Raw genomic sequence first — 20,296 nt, 5'->3', positions numbered from 1 at the left:
GGTGGGGGCGAGGTAGAGGTGAGGTGAAGTTGGGGTGTAGTAGAGGTGAGGTGGGGGGGAGGTAGAGGGGAGGGGTGAGGTAGAGGTAAAGCTGGGGGTGAGGTAGAGGTGAGGTGAAGTTGGGGTGTAGTAGAGGTGAGGTGGGGGTGAGGTAGAGGTGAGGGGTGAGGTAGAGGTAAAGCTGGGGTGAGGTAGAGGTGAGGTGAAGTTGGGGTGTGGTAGAGGTGAGGTGGGGGTGAGGTAGAGGTGAGGGGTGAGGTAGAGGTAAAGCTGGGGGTGAGGTAGAGGTGAGGCGGGGGTGGGGAACCACAGTACTCATTATTGACAGGTTCCACGTAGATGGTTGGCCTTCTGGCTGAAGCGTGCTTGCAGCCCCCAGCCCCCCTCACCAGGTCCGTGTGGTCACCTGGGGACGCGGGTGGTGAAGGGTGAGAGTGTCCTGACGGCCTGTCCGCGGCTGAGGTTGAATAAGGCCACGCCTTGCCTCCGCGTGGGGCTCACACTACACACAAGGGTCCTTTTCACGTCCCTTCAGCGCCATGGTTTTGCGTTTCTCTGTGCCTTTGGTGGCCGACGGCGCTGGGAGCGGCCTGCGCTTGGTGCCGCGTGCTGAGTCGTGCGGCCGGGGGCCAGCAGGCGTGGCGCTGGGGCTCCTTACGCCCCCGGGACTCCGCTCTCTTCCCGCCTTCCCTGCCCTTTGCTCATGGTGATGGTGGCAGGGAATGACACAAGGGGAGCCCGGGACGTCTCCTGTGTCGGCGCGGGTGCCGCTGCAGCGGGAGGAACACGCCGGACTTGTGAGCAGGCGCAAGCCGGGAACGCGGTGGTCTCAGTCAGGGGACACGGGGGCCATCGCCCCCGGGGAACACGTGGGGAATCGTGTCACAGTCGGGGAATCGGGTGTGCTACTGGCACCAGTCGGCAGAGGCCGGCCTGTCCTGGACAAGAAGCCCCAGCACAGAGCGGGCCAGCCCGGACGCTGGGAAACCCTGAGCCACCGCGGCGTCGGGTGACACATGGACGGGAGTGTGAGGGACAAGCAGCAGTGCTAGCGTGTGCGTCGAGGGTGGGGACGTGTGATTGGGGCCGCTTTCGTTAGCCGGAAGCCCAGCGTGAACCCCGGTGTGCCGAGGCCACCCACGTCACACGGGGACACCGAGTGCAGACCCTGGAGTGGCCTGGCCCCGGCGTGTGTAGACCCCCGCGCGGCGGCTTCCAAGGTGGCCACGCTCTGAAGAGGGTCTTGGGGGAAGTGGAACCGTGACCAGGCTGCCACGTGGACAGGAGGTAGCGTCAAGTGGGCGAGCCCTGGACGGTCTGGGGAGGCAGGCGGGAAGCAGCGCGGGCGTCCTGCGGGCAGGCAGGGGCCCGGCTGCGCCAGGCGGGGCAGGGAGTGGGTGAGACACCGGCCGCCGGGCAAAGCAGCAGGCGCCTGGGGAGTCTGTGTCGTGTGCGCAGCGTGCGTCCCCCGCGGAAACTCCGGACAGGGGACGAGCGTGTTTCCATCCAACGGGCAGTTTGAGAGCCGCTGGGAAGGCGCAGGGTGTGGGCGGTGCAGGTCAACGCTCGCAGCCCTGGGAGCCCCCGCGTGGGGGTGGGAAGAGCTGGTCGGAGGTGCGTGCGATGAAGGAAGTGAACCCTCCACGGGACAAAGATGAATGGGAACATGTCAGCCTGCGCCTCTCGGAGGAGGTGACGTGGCCTGAGAAGACCAGCCAGGGGGCCGTGCGGCAGCCGGGGACAGGGAGATGGCCTGCCGACACCCCTGTGCCCGGCACGCGGGGGGCGGACCCGGAGCAGGGCAGGGTGGGTAAGACCCGCCGACGTGCGCGAGAGCTGGTGGCTTGTACCAGGGTGGCGTCAGGGGAGACGGCGAGAAGCTGTGGCTTCGGGATGCATTTGAAGGAAAACTCATGAGAGACCCCTGGAGACCACCGGGGCCATCCTCCTGCACGGAGCCCGCTGAGCCCTGCGGGATGGACGCACCTGACAGCCAGCACGCCGTCTTCTGACTCAGTGTAGACTAGTGTGCCGTGAGAGGGCGGGGTCCGCACCCTCATCCTCAGCAGCTGCTTAGGGTCAGTGACACTTCCCCAGTAGGACAGGCTGGGGGGCGGGTGTGCCTGAGCAACCGAAGCCCCGTGGGGGGAACATGAAGGTTGAGTTGCCTGTCGGACACTTAGGTGGACACGTCAGGTGAGCAGTTCAGGTCAGGAGCTCAGTGGACACAGGCGGGCATGCCGGTAGGGGGGAGGGGGGAGGAGGTCACCTGTGCAGAGGAGCCCTGGGGGGATGGTCACCTGTGCGGAGGAGCCCTGGGGGTGGTCACCTGTGCGGAGGAGCCCCGGGGGGATGGTCACCTGTGCGGAGGAGCCCTGGGGGATGGTCACCTGTGCGGAGGAGCCCTGGGGGATGGTCACCTGTGCGGAGGAGCCCTGGGGGATGGTCACCTGTGCGGAGGAGCCCTGGGGTGAGGAATTAATCAGCAAAGGGGGAAATGCTGCCTCAGGCATCACAAAATATGGTTTCCTGTCATAAAACATCTGTAATATGAAACGCACTTTGACCCTGTGTCCTAAAAAGGTGCCGAGGAGCACATGATGCTATGGTTTGGAAGCTCGCCGGACAAACCCCACAGCCTCACAGCACTAGAAGCCACCTGTGCAGATGTGCGCCGGCCGAGGTCCGAAAGGCTTCAGGGGTCCGTTGTGTGGGGTCCAAAGGCCCCCTTTGCTTCTCAGTGATGAGCTTTTGCATAAAGTAGATTTGCACGTGTCGAAAAAGAACTGGGAGCCTTGAACTAGACAGAAATTAAGTAGCGTTTCCAGGCACTATTGAGAAATCTCTCCCGGAGGCGTTAAACACACTTTGAGCTGCAGACTCTCCCTGGGGTCAGCGGGTGCTGGGCAGCGGTGGGGGTGGGGTGCGTCGAAGGGCACATGGAGGAGGGTGCACAGTGGGGAGCCACCGCGGGTCCTCGGCTCAGCACAGGAGAGGCCCAGACGGAGGCCAAGTGCACAGGCGCAGCCCTTGGGGTTTCAGAGCCAGGGCTGGTGTCCGAAAAGCAGGGCCGAGAACGGCAGGGTGGCCATGAGCTCATGGGACAGTGGCTGGAACGAGGCNCACCCCCCCCCCCCCCCGCCCCCCAGGCCACTGGCCAAGTGCATCCACCCTCAGGGCCCCAGGCAGTGTCCCTGTGACAGATCACACCCTCAGGGTGGAGGTGAGGGGTCGAGGAGTTGGGGGTGTGGCTGCTAACGCAGAGCACAGCCAGGCCATCACACCACCCTCTCTGCCTCCTGCTGGGAGATGACTGTGCAGGATCCCCCCCATCAGGGACGGGCCAGCAGATGCCAAGTCCAAGTCCTTTCCAGTGCTACCTGCCAGAGAGCCAGCACCCTTGTCCAGAGTAACAAGATGACGCATTTTGAAAATGCTAGTTATGTTGTTGGGATTTAGGTAAATTACAAAGTATTTGTTCACGTTTAAAATATGGTGCCTGAGGTTAAGGACCCGACTTCAGCTCAGGTCATGATCTCACGGTTCATGAATTCGAGCCCTGCGTTGGGCTCTGTGCTGACTGCTCAGAGCCTGGAGTCTCTCTCTCCGTCTCTCTGTCCCTCCCCAACTTGTGCTCTGTCTCTCTTAAAAATGAGGAAGAGAAAAAATTGCCCCCAAAAGACGCATCTTCCCAGAGAGGTGTTTTTGTCCATAGCATCCTTAGACTTACGTGCAACTGTAAACTGTACGTAACCGAGCAAACTTTGGATGAAGAAAAACTAATTGTTGATAATCCAGTGCTGAAGAGGAAGCTAGAAGACTGTTTATATCCTTACATTATCATAAAACTGAGGTCTTTTCAGAGGCTCACTCAAATTTGGCAGCGTTGCCTGGAGAAAATTGTTACCTCCGTCAGACAGATACTTTTTTTTTTAGTTTATTTTTGGGGTGGGGGCATAGAAGAGAGAGAGGACCCCCAAGCAGACTCTGCACTGTCAGCAAAGAGCTGGATGAGTGGCTTGAACCCACAAACCATGAGATCATGACCTGAACCGAAACCAAGAGTCAGGTGCTCAACCGACGGAGCGCTCAGGCGGCCCAGGCAGTTACTCTGATGTTGTACTGCTACTTGTAGGAAAAGCCACGTGGTGGCCAAGCCATCTCACATCATCGTGTGTGTGTGACCGTGTGCATCTGAGTGTAACATGCGGGGGCACGTGCTTTTCTCCCTAGATATACAGGTGGGGTCACCTCGATAATTCTCCGTGGGTGACAGGCCCCTTTGGTTAAAATACACACTTCTTTGGGTATTTGGGGAATTGGCAACACATATAGGCTTCTCATGTCCAAGCACGACCGAGGGAAGACACGCCCCCGATTAGAAGTGCGTCCACTCCCTTCCTGAAGTGTGTGTCCGCTTAGTGCAAGAGGCAGCTTCTTTGTGACAGATGTCCTCATCCAGTGTGGAACCTGCACTGTGTCCTTAGTATCGGCCGTGCAGATGGTGCGTGATGGGTGCCTGGATGTGGCCTGGAGAAGGCCAGGAGGGAGGGGACAGCGTGGCATCCGTGGCCAGGGGCACGGGCAGGTTGTCTGTCTTCATGCCTCAGGGCAGTGGCTTGCTGGCCCTCCCCCCTGCCCAGGCTGAAGGCACGTGGGCCACGGTGCCCGCTGCCTCGGCCATACACGGAGTGTGAACGTGGCCGGCACCTGAGCTGCCCGGTGTCTGCCTCAGTAGGAGCACGAGACCCAGCGTCCAGGCACACGGGTGTCCAGGAGCGCCTTCACTGCACGTGACGCTGGCCAGCACCGCATGTCCGTTACTGCTGTCCCCGTCCCCAGAGGGTGCTGGGCCAGGCCCTGCGGGGCTCTGTCCTGTCCACCTGCCGGGCGCCAGGCCAGCACCGAAGCCGCCCTGCAGCGGGACTGCTCTTTTTAGCGGGTCTTAGAAATTCTCTGTCCCGACCAGAAAAAGAGGTTAATTGGGTCACGTTTGTCCCATGCTGTTTTGGGGTTCAGCGCTGAGAGGGCGTGTCTGGGAGTGGATCCCACAGAAAGGAGGGGAAGGAGGACCCCAGGTCCCAAGAGGGAAGAGCTTTCGGCCCCGGCGGGGGGACCTGGCCAGGGTGAAGGAGGGCCGGTGGCCCAGCTGCCGCCCTCGCTGCTCGAGCCCTGACCGGTGTCCCGTCTTCTCTTCCAGGAGGACCCCGTGGGCCCTTGGCCCGCGACGAGGAGGCGCAGGGCTGGCGGGAGGCGTGGCCGGAGGCGTGGGGGCCGACACCGCCAACCACCTGCCCTTCTTCTTCGGCAACATCACGCGGGAGGAGGCGGAGGACTACCTGGTGCAGGGGGGCATGAGCGACGGGCTGTACCTGCTGCGCCAGAGCCGCAATTACCTGGGCGGCTTCGCGCTGTCGGTGGCGCACGGGAGGAAGGCGCACCACTACACCATCGAGCGCGAGCTCAACGGCACGTACGCNGTCCGACGGCCTCGTCTGCCTCCTCACGAAGCCCTTCCACCGGCCGCCCGGCGTGCAGCCCAAGACCGGCCCTTTCGAGGACCTGAAGGAGAGCCTCATCCGGGAGTACGTGAAGCAGACCTGGAACTTGCAGGTGAGACCCCCCCCCAACTGCCTGGCGGCCGGGCACGGGTCAGCCCTTCCCCCCCCCCCGCACTGCCTGGCAGCCGGGCACGGGTCAGCCCTTCCCCCCCCCCCGCACTGCCTGGCAGCCGGGCACGGGTCAGCCCTTCCCCCCCCCCCGCACTGCCTGGCAGCCGGGCACGGGTCAGCCCTTCCCCCCCCCCCGCACTGCCTGGCAGCCGGGCACGGGTCAGCCCTTCCCCCCCCCCCGCACTGCCTGGCAGCCGGGCACGGGTCAGCCCTTCCCCCCCCCCCGCACTGCCTGGCAGCCGGGCACGGGTCAGCCCTTCCCCCCCCCCCGCACTGCCTGGCAGCCGGGCACGGGTCAGCCCTTCCCCCCCCCCCGCACTGCCTGGCAGCCGGGCACGGGTCAGCCCTTCCCCCCCCCCCGCACTGCCTGGCAGCCGGGCACGGGTCAGCCCTTCCCCCCCCCCCGCACTGCCTGGCAGCCGGGCACGGGTCAGCCCTTCCCCCCCCCCCGCACTGCCTGGCAGCCGGGCACGGGTCAGCCCTTCCCCCCCCCCCGCACTGCCTGGCAGCCGGGCACGGGTCAGCCCTTCCCCCCCCCCCGCACTGCCTGGCAGCCGGGCACGGGTCAGCCCTTCCCCCGCCCCGCACTGCCTGGCGGCCGGGCACGGGTCAGCCCTACCCTTCCCCCCCACACTGCCTGGCCAGAGGGCACGGGTGAGACGCCCCCCCCACACTGCCTGGCCAGAGGGCACGGGTGAGACCCCTCCCCACTGCCTGGCCACAGGGCACAGCTCCCCTCCTCACGGGCCACCCTGCCTGCCTCTCGCGGAGCCCCTCCAGCCAGGCATTGGGGGCGTCAGCTGTGTGCATGTACCTGACGGGGCCGTTCCGCGTACACCGTGGGCTCTTGATTCTATAGCTTCGTGAGATCTGTTCCAGAACGTTCTGGATGAGCAGCCACGGAGCTGCAGCGGCCCGTGCTTGGTCCCTCATGGTGCCTCCCACACTCCTGGTGATGGGCACCTAATTTGCCCGTAAGGTCCCTCTGCCCATCTTTCTCAGCTCCTGGGCGGTGGCCCTGAGCACGTCGGTGTGGCCACAGGGAAGGGCACGTGTGTTTAATTCCTATATATTGACAAACTGTCATCTGGAAGGGCCCCAGGGGCTGTGACAGCTCAGTCCCCGCCACACCATCGACAGCACTTGCTGTCAGGAGCCACCAGGCTGGTTGGCTGTGTCCGGCTTGGGCCCCAGTGTTGGGCCCTTTGTCTTGCGCTCCCCGGATGTACGCGTCCAACGTTGATGGTCCGTGCCATGCACACGGGTGTGTGACAGCCCAGCTTTCTGAGGGTCGCATACAGGGACTGCTTTCTGCCCTTGGCTACAGTCTGCACCGAATTCACCTGGCAGGCAGGTAGCAGTACTCGCACTCAGTCATTATCAGCACGGATTGGATGCGCCCCAGACCTTCTGCTTTACTTATTTTTTTTAAGTCAGACTCAGCAGATTTGTAGAGTGGTGATTTATGCACAGTAAAATGAAACTTTTCGGATGTACAGTTCTATGATCTTTGACCAGCACGCAGCCCCGTGTGGGTCCCACCCCAGGCAGGATTTGCCGCCCCTCCAGCCCCCAGCAGCTCCCCACCTGTCATCTGACCCCCACATCATAGCCTTTTCCAGAATACCGTGTGTGAAGGGACTCACGCAGCCAGCACCCTTTCGGGCTGCCTCCTTCCTGCACTCAGACCTCGGCTGGCTGTGTTTGGGACGCACCGTGTCACTCACAGCTTCTGTTCCTCAGGCCATCTGTGCGGCATGACAAACCTTCCATCCCCGGCTCCTGCTGGCCTTCCCTCCTCCCTTCCACCTCCTAGTTTGGGTTCATTATATACGTCTTTAAATGTTTATTTGTTTTTGAGAGAGAGAAAGAGAGCATGAGCAAGGGAGGGGCAGAGAGAGAGGGAGACACAGAATCTGAACCAGGCTCCAAGCTATGAGCTGTCAGCACAGAGCCCGACACGGGGCTTGAACTCATGAACCACAAAATCATGACCTGAGCTGAAGTCAGACGCTTAACTGACTGAGCCCCCAGGCGCCCCTGGGTTCATTATATTTCTATTTTTACTTCTTCTGGTCCTCTTTCTAACTCCCAATAATCCACGTTGGGGTGTTCATTTATGGCTGCGGAAAATACCCCTCTCTCTCTCTCTCCCACTGGGCACGGTGGGGAAGGGAGCTCACCCAGCTGTCGGCCCCTCCCGAGTGTGTTTTCCACGTTGTCATGTCCACGTTGTCATGGTCACGTCCTCCACGCCCTGTGGCCACATGCCCTGCACAGACAGTCAGCAGTGAGAGCTAGGAGGAGGGGTCTCCCTCGCAGCTCGCATCCCGGGGCTTCCGTCAGGAAGGGCCCCCTGGGTAGCGCCGGGCTGTGATCCACGGAGGGCGGGGGACCTCTTCTCTGCACCTCGTGGATGGTGCCAGACGGTTTCCGAGGCCCCATCCGGCTTTAAAAGGCCAAGCTCTAAATGCTATATAGTTACTTCCATACTTGAAGGTACTCAAATCCTTTATGGGGATCTTACTGGTTTTGTTTGGTGAATGAATTACAACGTCAGGACTTACGAAGCGATTTCTGGGTCTTTTTCTCCTCTTCACTCCGTACTTGTCTCCCCCCGCCGCCCTCGGCAGGGCCAGGCTCTGGAGCAGGCCATCATCAGCCAGAAACCGCAGCTGGAGAAGCTGATCGCCACCACGGCCCACGAGAAGATGCCCTGGTTCCACGGCAAAATCTCGCGCGTCGAATCTGAGCAAATTGTGCTGATTGGATCCAAGACAAACGGGAAATTTTTGTGAGTACGCTGTCTATCCCTGCCCCTCCTGCCGCCGGGCCCACTTGGGCAAGTGGGGGAGACTCAACTTCCCCCGGGGCCCTGGGGAAGGCTCATGTGCTGACACCGGGCAGCACCACGGGGGCCACAGTGAACGCGCTCCCAGCAGAGACGTTGCTCGTAACCCAGCGTCTGTCGTCCAGTCCGGCCCAGAGTGAGCACTCTTCCCGGGCACGGGGGGCACGTGAGGGTGAAGAAATGCTACCTAGCCACACTCTTGGCTTTACACGGTGAGACGGGGCGCCTGGCGGTTTCTGTGGCTGACCGTCTGAGATAGAAACACCGTGCTTTGTTCCCTCGCTGCCCCCATGTCTCAGACTTCTCTCTTTGCTTGCAACTATTTTGTTTACATTTATTTATTTTGAGAGACAGAGAGAGACAGATCGTGAGCAGGGAAGGGGCAGAGAGAGGGGGAGACACAGAATCTGAAGCAGGCTCCAGGCTCTGAGCTGTCAGCACAGAGCCTGACGCGGGGCTCGAACCCACAGACCACAAGGTCATGACCGGAGCTGGTCGGACACTAGACCGACTGAGCCACCCAGACTCCCCTGCTTGGAACTATTTACTGCCCCTGAGGCAGGGAATCGAAGAGAATTTGCAGGGAGTTGGAACAGTTTGCTGTGGAAGGTGTGACCACAGGCAGGTTTGGGGGCTTCACCTTCTGAGCTCAGAAATGTGGTGTGCATCCCGCGCTCTGCTCGTTGTTAACCATAGTGACTGAGGACTTCCGTACTCAGGATCCTGGAGATGCAGGCCACCTTGGGGCGGGGCCAGCGGTCAAGGATGGCACTGCGCTGCCTTTAGGAGGGTGTCAGCCTTATCCCCAGAGGAGCTGTGGCCGGGGGCACACTCACGTGTCTGTCACTGCTCAGCGACCCTCCAGAGATGCTGAGCGGGTGTCAGGGGACACTCACCCACTGTCACCCTGGAGACTTACAGAGGGCACTTAGCCCCACGGTCAGGCAGGTGCAGTCACATCCAGCTGACTTTTAAACTGTTCCTAGAACTCGGAGGGCTTTCGTGAGTATCCATCAATTAGAAGAATTTTATTCAGATGTTACCATAATACCTTGTATTTGAAAAATGATCTTAAACACAAAACTCTTGTTTTGAAAGCGATTCCGCCGACCAGAGCAGGACAGCGCAGGCTGGCACGCGGCGGGTGCCGGAATGGTGGTTTAGTGGGCGCAGTAGCAGCCTCGGGCAGAAGTCGTGTGCGGGAGAGTTTCTCCTTGTGTGGCACCGGCCAGCTCATTTCCCCCTGAGCTTTGGACTTTCACCATCTTCTGTGGAGTAATCTCCAGCACGCACGTCACGGGGCTGCGTGATGTCAGCCCCGAGGGGTATAATCCAGAGAGAGAGTGAGGCCTGTCCTCGCGGGTCTAGCACCTGATCCCAGGCTCGCGGGGGAAGAGCTGTGGTCGGAGACGGCGGCCTGGCTCCCGCCCTGGGACAGCCGGGGGCTCCCAGCTGTCCGTTCCTTCCCCAGGCGTCTTCTCCTGCCTCGTCCCCGTTTTCCCATAGAATGTGTGTCCTGCTGCTTTGCAGTCATTTCAGCTGACTCACCTGTTCATGAACGTGCATTCACTAGAATCCGTAGCTGTGGAGGCACTGAAGGCCGGCACCATTCTGCACGTTAGAGACGGAGGTGCGAGCCACACCGCCATCTGCCTCCTGAGCCCACATCTCAGTGGGAGAAAGAGGCACCGCACAGAACAGGAGGCGTGGAGTGGGTGTGTGTGCAGTGGGTGCCCGGGGGGAGGGGTGCCGGGAGCCGCAGGGCCAGACCTGGGGGGGCCTGGCGGGGAGGACTCGGCCGTCCACCTTCAGGGGGGTGCAGGGCAGGTTCAGCTCAAGTTCAGTGGGACCCGTCTGGGTGTAGGAAGGAGACAGTGCAGAGCCGCGGGAGGAGGCACGCTCAGAGCCTGCACTGTGTGGTTCGTGAGCACTTGAGCCAAAGCGCGGCGTCCGTTTCTCTGCGGGTTTCCGGGCGTCTGCGTTCTCGTGCCTGAATGTCGGAACCGTGCGGATGCGTGTTGGGGACACGGGGACGTGGGTGCAGTGTGTGGCCCTCCCGCGTGACTGTGCTCTGTGCACCCGGTGCACCTGGTGCTGGTCAGGCCGGGGCCCTGAGTCTCTTCTGTGTACAGGTGCCCTCACTGTGAGCGCGGTTCCTCGATGTCCCCCGGGGTCCCCGGCACCTGTTTCCGTGAGGCGGAAGGCAGGATTTAGGACGACGTGGCCACAGGAGAGGCTGTACGTGGCGAGCAAGCCTCATGTCCGTCAGCCTTCTGTTCCCCTGATGTTTGTGGTTCCCTGTCCAGCCCCACTTGCCGCTGGCCCTTCCCCACGCGGCGCCGGCCTCCTTGCTCTGCGCTGCCGAGGGCCTTCACTGGTCTGTTCCCGGCCCTTCTAGGACACGGTGTGGCTCCGGGCGGCTGCCTGCTGTGTGCTTCTCACGCCCCCACCCCCTCCACGCTGCCTGGCTCAGGGCCCTTGTCTCCTTCATGACCCCGGCTTAGACACCAAGGCCGGCCCGCCCTCCCTGGGGCCTCCCGGCAGCACCTGGAAGAATGATAAGAACCCAAGAGGCTCTCAGGTCCAGAAACAGAACCCCGTTTTTGTGGCTCTTAATGGTGGGCATCATGAACTTGACTGAAGATACGTTAACGCAGGTCGGTGTGCTGCCCGTACCGTCTAGCGCTTTGTGGGAGGGTAATAAACACAGGTCTTCCTCCGCCGATGATGGGGTTATGTCCCAATGAACCCTTTGTAGACGGAAAATATCGTTAAGTCGAAATGCATTTAACACATCTACGCTAGGGAACAAGCCCACCAGGCCTCGCCCACTGTACCAGGTGAGCCTGCAGTTGGGCCGAGTCGTCGGCCAAAGCCGATCTGACCGTCAAGCGCCGACTGTTTCACGTGGTTCCTGGAACACCACGCCGAAGGGACACACAGAGCTGCTGTCAATGGCCGTGTGGTTGACACTCTTGTCGGCACGGGTGCCTGGGTGACGCCCGCCTCCCCCATCACAGAGAGAACCCTACCTCGCATCTCCAGCCCGGGAAGAGATCCGCCTTCAGACCTGAAGTACAGTTTCTCCCGAGCCATTGTCACTCTGTCTCCATTGTAAAGCCGGAAACTCACAAGGGGGCCGTCGCGACCCGGGGACTGTGCGTACGAGCTGATGTTGAGTCTTGGACGACCACAGGCAGCCGGGGCCAAGGGACACGCGTGGGAAATCCCGAATGCTCGCAGTTTCCACTTAGGTAATAGCACCGAGAGTCAAATGGGGAAGTTAGAGAGTTCATTCTGGAACTTCCGATTCACGTTACGGTTCAGTGCGGCAGGCCCCGTCTCCTGGGAAAACACGCGCCCCGTGCCACCCATAGAACATGGACAGAGGGTCAGCGTGTTTTGAAAAGGCCTCCGTGAGGTTGTGAATCTCTGCTGCTACAGTGTGAGAGGCAGAGGATAAATCCCAGGCACCCTGGCCACCAAGACGGGCCGCATTTGGGAGACACTGGCCAACTCAGATCCAGTTTTCTCTCCGCACGAATTACAGTAGGATGTCCGTTTGTGGGGGCAGAAGGCTTGAGCCAAAAAGGACCTTACGGCCAATGAGTGTAAATCCTCAGTTTTCTAAGGGGGACTTGGGCACAAGGGACGTTGCCCAAGGTGGTCAGGCAGGTGGGAGTTGAGGGTGGGGGTCCAGGGCCCTGACGGCTCTGGGCCGAGAGAAGTCCAGGGACTCCACGACCCGCAGCTCCGTCCCCACCTCCACTCCCCATGCAAGGCGTGGCGCCAGGGCGCATCCACAGGAAATGTCAGCCTTGCCCCTGTCCTGTGTCCTGCCCACATGGCCTCACTGGGACCACGCGGGTCTTGAGGGTGGACCATGACGGGATGAGTGCCCTTTTAGGAAGGGGAGGCGGGAGTTCCCCGGGCGTGCACACAGGGGCAAGGCCGTGTGAGCACACAGCCACGGTCCTGCAGTGGGGGTCAGGGCTCTGCCTTCCTGCGGACACCAGGGCCTGGGGCTCCCCTGAGGGTACAGCCCCACATGGGCTCTCTGAAGCCTCACAGGATGACATGCTTTGCCGTTTTAAGAAATTGAGAAGTCAGTCACAGCCCAGGTGTGCCTGAACAATGAATTTGTTAGAAAAGGTAAACAAAATTTCTTTTCCAAAAATTATGTATCCCCTTCCCGTAAAGGAAGGACCCAGGATCATTGGGGTTCTAAGCATATAGGGCTGGGAAATCTTTTGATTTTTTTTTAAGTCTTTAAAAATTATTTATTTTTGAGAGACAGAGCACGAACAGGGGCGGGGCAGAGAGAGAGAGAAGGAGACACAGAATCCAAAGCAGGCTCCGGGCTCCGAGTTGCCAGCACAGAGCCCAACACGGGACTCGAACCCACGAACTGCAAGATCATGACCTGAGCCAAAGGGGGACGTTTAACCGACGGAGCCCCCCGGGCACCCCCGTGGGGATGTTTTCAGTGCCACTACAACACATTGCCATTCCAAAAATATATAGTCACAGTACGGCAGGCACATTCGTCAGAGATGCTAGGAGGGGTTAGAGGGATACACGCTTGTACCCCCTGGGAACAAGGGACACACGTCATTTAATTTGCTTCTCGGACCTCACGTTGTTCAGTGACCCAGCGGGGAAGGAAACTGATGTTTATCTGAGTTGCTATGGAGATGAACAAGGTACTGTGCACAGGGTTAAGCTGCTGGTGGCCGTGGGTCCCTGCTCCCTACAGTCATGGGTTGTTCGCTTTCATCAGTTCCAGAAAATATTCAGCTGTCTCCTCCGCAAATACTACCTGCTTTCCTTCTCTCCATTCAGCCCTTTAGGCCCGTATAGACATCCAGTAGACCTTCTGGGCCATCCTCTGTACGGCCCCTCATGTTCTGTCTTCGCTTCTCCGTGTCCCGACTGTGTCGTGGCTTTGTCTGTCCTTCCACGTCCCGAAATGTCACTTCATCTGTGTCTAATCTGCTTTTAACCTGAACCCCCGATGCTTTTTTGTTCCCCACAAATGACTTTTTTTTGAAATTTCTAGCAGTTCTATTTGTTGTGGTGGCGGTTTCTCTAATATGCCTCAGCACGTGTAGAGTATTTTATTACTTGGTCATTTTTGTAATCCCATCTTTTTTATTCTGTATTCTTTTATTTTTAGAGAGATAGAGAAAGAGAGTGAGAGTGGGGAGGGAAAGAGAGAGTCTGAGCAGGCTCTAATCAGTGCACTAATCAGTGCAGAGCCGATGCGGGGCTCAATCCCACAACCCTGGGATCATGACCTGAGCTGAAATCAAGGATCGGCGCTCAACCAACCGAGCCCCCCAGATGCCCCGTGATCCGCTCTTTTGTTTCCTTGAACACGTCATACACAGTTAGCTTGCCTTCCAGCGATTGGTGGCTCCAACATGAAAGTCCTCAGGGGCTCAACCCTCCACCTCCTCCACTCTCTTCCCCCACTGCTGCCTTCCATCTCCTAACTCTGTTTCCTTATGTCTTCGTGATCTCTGCGAGCTCATGGGTGATTGCCATGCGCCCGCGGGGATCCTGCGGGACTCAGACTGCTGTCTCCCAGAGTCGAGGAGGATTTCTTCTCCGGGTCCCGGCGCCCACGGCTGCCCTGTCCACTCAGCGCCATATTGGCACTTGCCGTCACACCAAACTCACGCTGTTGTTGCTCTTCTTATACACTGCCCCTCCCCCCGCTCAAGTTCCAGCTCCCTTCTTTTGTACTGGAATTTGAAAGCCGAGTGTGGGGTTAGGAAAGCCCTTGCCCTTGTCTGTTGATGAATGAGACTGCATGCGGCTGCCCTGAGCCCCACATCCCACAGGGCCTGTCCGGTGCCGCCATCAGTGGCCAAGGGCCACCATGTTACTTGACGCGTGTGGCTCTGTGGGTCCAGGTTGGCATTGAGGCACAGCCTGTCTGAAGTAAAAGTTCAAGGGGTTTTGGGCTGATGTCAGTATCAGCCCGCTGGTCTGACCAAGGCGCCCATGATGCCAACAAGCATGACCCAGTTCCACACGTGCCTCCCTTTGCTAGGATGCGAGGTGCCAGTGCCCAGAAGGTGCGTTTCCGTGTGTCTTTTGGGGGCCAGGAGAGCACCAGCCCTCACAGCCCTTCTCCTTGCCTGCCCTCCGGCTCTCCTTCCGCAAAGATGGCTGGCCAGCCGCTGGCCTGAGGCCCCACCCAGTGCGCAGCCAGCCTGGACAGGAGGCCCCTGGGAGCCGTCCTGGTCTGTGTGCACAGCCCGTCCTGGCCCCGGCTATGGTCAGGTGCACATGCCATCCCGCCCTCCTCCCCTCCCGCCGCCGCGCTCCATGCTGCCATGGCAACCACGCAGGAGGCTGTGCCCGCTNGGGCCAAATGCTTCGGTCTCTGGGAGGTGGCCACAGGCCCACCCCAGCCTGAGGCGCAGCCTGGGAGGCGGGGGGCTCTGCTGGCCTCTGTTGCCCTCCCACCAAGGAGAGCCGCCATGCCCTCAACACCAGGACACCTTCGCAGCATTGTGAGAGCAAAGCACAAGTGCGTTTTCGGCTTGCTTCTTCCCAGAGACCCACAGGGAAGAATATTCTGGGCAAACACGCCTGAGGCTGCCGACCCCGAGCGCAGGAGAGGAGCTGGGAGCTGGGCCTTTGCCCTCCCCCTCTCTGCAGGGGCAGGGGGTCCCGTGTGACCACAGCGGGTGGGTGAGCTGGGGCAGAGCGAGCTTCCCGGCGAGCGCGAGGGGCTGCTTCAGCTTCCAGACTGGCATTCTGCGTGTGTTAGATTCGGACTCGCCCAGCCCAGGATCTGCCCGAAGCCGGCAGTCACCTCGCAGCTGCCGGCCGTTAGCGTCACCCGGCCTCTGGTCCTCGCCACCTACGGAGGTTGGGCCTGTGGGTTTCCTTCCCTGCCCTCGCTTCCTGCCAGCTGCCTCGGGGGGCCTGTCAGCCAGCCGGTCTCCTGCCCGTCCCTGTACCTGCCGTCCTTCAAGCGGGCGCACTGGCGGCTGTCGCCGCCCGGGTCCCCGTGAGCGGGCCCCATGTCACCTGGCTCCAGAACAGAGGGATTCTCCTCCCTGTGCCCTGGGGCTGGGATGGGGGAGGTGGGGGGGCTGAAGGAGGAGAAGTCACTCGTCCAAAAGCAAGACCTGCCATGTCTCCTTCTTGCACCAGATTTCTCTTTATACTGTTTTTATCATGGAATAGAAAACACGCGCAGGAGTCCATCGCCGCGTTTATGTACAGATCCGTGAAAACTTGCAAAGCAAACACGGCCGGGGAGAGAAGGAAAGCCAGTGTGGTAGGAGGCCCTCCCCCTCGCAGCTCGAGGACACCACTTCCTGGATTCTGGTGTCCGGCGCACCCGTAAATTTTTTTTCTTCTTCTTCTTTGGTTTTCTCACCTAGGACCTAGGTGTACATCTCTACACACACCATTTGCTCTTGCCTGTTTGGGAGCCCCATGCATCCAGCATGGTGGCATGTGTTTTATGCTCGTGGGAGTCACTTGTGCTCTGTGTCACTGCCGTTGGGTCATCGGATTGTTCTGTGATGTTCCGTCATGCAAATACCCCAGAATTTTCATACTCTTCCAATCTACAGTCCATGGACACTTAGGTGGTTCACAGTTTGGGGCAATCACAGATAAAGCTGCTGTAAACACACCCGTACTTTCCGGGTGTGGAGGGCATCAGTTTTTTACTGAGGAGTGTGGATTTCTGCTTCCCAAGGACTGAACAGGTCTGAGCTCCATGGAGAGTTCCAAACTGTCCCCCAAAAGTAAACGAACAAGATTCACACACACACCCCCCCCCAGCCGTATGGACAGCACCTGGTACTCTGCTCTTAGGAACACTGAGTATTATCCGCCTTTCTCATTTTTGCCAGTGTGAAGGGTGCTCAAGGGGGGGTCTCCATAGTGGTCTCACTCCGTGTTTCCCAGACTATTGGGATGGGGTGATCGCACGGCCCCCCGGGCAATCTGCCATCCTCTGTCTCGGTTTTCACAAGAAGAGCTCAGTCGGCGTCAGGCCAGGTGGGGCAGTGGAGCTTAGGCACGCATCCAGAACACCAGAGTGTGGATCCCTTTTCTTGTTCCCAGGACCCTGAGGTCAAAGATGTGAAAGGCTGTAAGTCAAGGGGAATGATGGTTGGGAAGGGCCCACGGACATCGTCCTCCTGCGGCCCCCTTTCGTGCGCATGTGCGTAACTTCTTAAGGCTCAGCGTTCACTTCACATACTTCTTTGTCCCTCCAAGCCACCCTTTCTGTTGGCCACTAATGCTTATGAAATAAAATACAAGCAGGCCCACATTCCACATTATGAAATAGCTTCTTATAAAATAGACCTCGTTCTCCTCCCTTATGAAGATAGGTTTTACCTCTTCGGTGTGGTTGGTTTTTATTTTGACAGCAACCAATAGGCCTGAGCTGGCCATGGGCTGTGAAGACAGGTTCACGCCTGGGGTGCTGGTGGCTTGGCTGGGTTGGGAGGAAGGAGCTGTTCTCAAGTGCAGAAAGTCTCCGCTGGGGACGTGGGGGGTCTGGGTGTGTCCCCGCACCCGCCCCAGCTGCCCCGAGCAGTGGGGTGCAGACCACACCCGCCATCATGCGCGGCCAAGCGTGACTCCGCAAGAGATTTATTCTTACAAGAATCTTCCAGACCCACCCAGCCCAGCTCAGCCCTCTGTGTCCAGTTACCTTCGGGGATGAATCCGCAGATGGGGGATCGTGACCACATCTGTTTCCAAAGCCCATCTCGGGGATGTGACCTCTCGCAACCGGAGGGAGCCATCTGAAACCTTCCCACAGCGTGGAAATGCCACGTAGCTTGGCACGTTTGAGCTCTGCCTCGAGTCCGGCGCGCTGGGGCACGGCGCTAAACGTTTTGGGGACTTCGTTTCCTCATTGCAGAAAATGCCAGAGCCCAAAAGGCCCTGGGAAGAGGGGGCCCTCACCCCCTTCATCTGCGGTCTGGAAGTTTCCTAAGTAAAATGCTTGCCAAGCACATCCATGCCCTCACCCCACCCCCCGGGGCCCAGCCAGCGGCAGGTACTGTCGCTTCTGGGACTGTGACCTCGACGCGGACCCCGAGGAAGAGCGGTGAGTGTGGAGACTCTCCGTGTCCTGTGGGCCCTGTGCTGGTGGCCTGCCGTGCTGCCCCAGGTGGACAGAGACCTGCCCACAGAACGCAGGCTCCCCTGCTGCCCGCCTCGGGGTCCAGCCGGGCCTCTCTGCACGCGGGGCACGCATGGGTGTGACGCGCCGTCCCGTCTTGCAGGATCCGGGACAGGAACGACAACGGGTCCTACGCCCTGTGCCTGCTGCACGAGGGGAAGGTGCTGCACTACCGCATCGACAAGGACAAAACGGGGAAGCTGTCCATCCCCGACGGGAAGAAGTTTGACACGCTGTGGCAGGTACGAGCCCTCCGGGGGGGTGGGGGGGAAGCCCACCTGGGTCCGGGAGGGGCTCCTTTCAGCCCTCAGGCGCCTGGACGCCCGGCCGGGGATGTCAGGTCACGGGCTCCAGAGAGTCTGGGGCCGCAGAGGTCCCCCTGGGGGCTGTGCTCGGAGGCGAACAGGAGGCCATGCCTTGGGGACTGGGAGCGTTTCTCTCTATATAAAGTGTCAGGTGCTCGCTCGCTGCTGCAGAAGTCTCTGGAAATTAAGGAGACTCAGCAGGCAGGTGGGCGGTCCCTGCATGGTTCGGGGTTTTTCAGCTCTGGTCTGAAAAGGGATGATTCTCCACCCAACTGTTGGTAAACCTCAAAACGGCTCATAACTTGGGAGACACAGAGGAACCGAGGAGCAGGGAATTGACGGCCTCACGCTCTCCAGCGGGCTGAGGCGGAATCACACCGCTGGTTTTCGTTTCCTTCACAGCCACACGTGGCTGTGGCCGTGGCCGTGCCACACGTGTCATTTCATGCAGTCACCCTGTGAGCTGCTGGGTCCAGCAGCGGAGGAACCTCAGGGGCTCCACTGGCCCAAGTGGCCACCACATGGAGCTTTCATGGGTGAGGAACGCGATGAGGGTTGTGTCCACAGGTCCATACCCCACACCTCACGTGTGCTGATAGCGGGAAAGGGCCCCACCCCTAATGCTGGGCTGGAGAAGAAACAGCTCTTTCCCGAATGCCGACGTTAGTGTATTCAGTCACGTCAGTTATATGCTGGCGTCGTCTGCTCTGCAGCCCATTTGCCTGTGGCTCCTTATTGAGCACTCTCTGCTTTAACCTCCTGCACCAGTTTGCAAGAGAGTTCAGCCCACCAGGTACGTGTGCCCAGTGCAGCTCACAGGTGAGTAGGCGGCGTTGCTGGTGGGTATTAATTCCCACCAGGGTCTCTCACCTCCTACAAGAATCGTTGATGGTGTGCACACAAGGGCCCCGGGTGTCTGCCAGCACGACTGCTGGAGTGCCCGGTGGCTGTGACGCAGCCTTGGACTTCTCCGGAATGACTGTTTCCCTTGTGTGAGTTCACACGCAGTGCCAAGGTCCGCAGCCTCGCTCACCGCAGCGTTAGCCGTGTCTAATTGTTGCGAGGCTCCTTCCACACAAGCCCACCTCCTCACACACAAGCCCACCTCCTAAGCATCCTTACCTAGTACAGTGTCAGAAAACACAAGATATTTGCATGATACTGGAAAGATGGATGGGACATCTCGCTGGTATAGGGACCTCGATACGGTCAGCCCAAGGACACGCTGTTACATTCCATGGAAGGGGCAGAGCCTGTGTCTATCAGAAGCGCCTTAGGGCTGATCACGCTGAAGCATCTGTTTAGAGGTAGACCTTACCACAATAAAATACAACTTAAAAAGAGAATGCTTCCTAGAAGGGTAAAATATATTCATTTAGGGGCATCTGACTGGCTCATTCGGTAGAGTGTGTGACTCTTGATCTTGGGGTTGTGAGTTCAAGCCCCACCTTAGGTATGGAGCCTACTTTAAAAAAATTACATATATATATATATTCATTCAACAAACATTCACTCAAGCAGGTAAGTGTGGATAGGAAATTCAAGAGCAGTGTCCTTAACTGGAAAAGTTACCAATAAACAGATAAGGAACAGATGCCAGAAACGAAGATTCTAGGTTGTCTGAAGAAGAGATGTCTGAGAGAAGAAAATATGAAATACCAAGACTGTTTTCTTAGTGTGTAATTTTGGGGAGATGTAAATAAATTTACTTGCCATTAATTAATTTGTTAATGGACCAACTGGACATCATGAGTCATGGTTTTCTGGGAGCCGTTAGCCAAGGATGGCCACATTCTGTCAACATAAGGTAGTTCTCTGGAAGTCCCCCTGTCCTCGGGTCCTGGCTCTGGTGTCTTCTCCCTGAAATTTTTGGGCTGAATGACTTGGTCTCTCCAAAGCCTTTGTCCATAGCCCTTGTACAGCATTAATCAATAATTAATAGTACATTGTGATTCCTTTACTTGTCTCTCCATCAAGAGAGGAAGCATCTCAGGGGTGGGAAATGTGTCTCATTCATGTTTGTGTGCCTTTGGCCTTGTCTTGGGGCCCAGCATGTTGAATGACTGAATAAAGGAAGAAATATTAGCATGCTGGATTTGTTTTTATAATGTCGTATGGATGTAGGAGAAATAAATAAATGGAGATTGCTACCAAAAATGGAAGGAAGGAAGGACTGGTGGAATAGATGGTTGTATGTATGTATGTATGGATGGATGTATGGATGGATGGATGGGTGGGTGGATGGGTGGGTGGATGGATGGGTGGGTGGATGGATGGGTGGGTGGATGGGTGG

At 58.9% G+C, this 20,296-nt stretch overlaps 1 protein-coding gene across 1 annotated transcript in view; it reads left to right on the top strand.

Annotated features, from left to right (window-relative positions):
- The first annotated feature begins 2,352 nt into the window (after positions 1 to 2,352).
- Positions 2,353 to 20,296, top strand: part of SYK (spleen associated tyrosine kinase) — a 45,628-nt gene continuing 27,684 nt past the window's right edge. Inside the window, 6 exon segments of the mRNA XM_077759332.1 lie at positions 2,353 to 2,470; positions 2,584 to 2,683; positions 5,201 to 5,479; positions 5,481 to 5,613; positions 8,306 to 8,466; positions 17,802 to 17,940. Coding sequence (XP_077615458.1) covers positions 2,353 to 2,470; positions 2,584 to 2,683; positions 5,201 to 5,479; positions 5,481 to 5,613; positions 8,306 to 8,466; positions 17,802 to 17,940 — 930 coding nt within the window.

The sequence above is a fragment of the Crocuta crocuta genome, unplaced genomic scaffold (genome assembly GCF_008692635.1).
Source record: "Crocuta crocuta isolate KB4526 unplaced genomic scaffold, BGI_CrCroc_1.0 scaffold41, whole genome shotgun sequence".
Taxonomy (NCBI): domain Eukaryota; kingdom Metazoa; phylum Chordata; class Mammalia; order Carnivora; family Hyaenidae; genus Crocuta; species Crocuta crocuta.
Note: the sequence above shows the minus strand (reverse complement) of the source record. Positions and strands in the feature narration are given on the sequence as shown.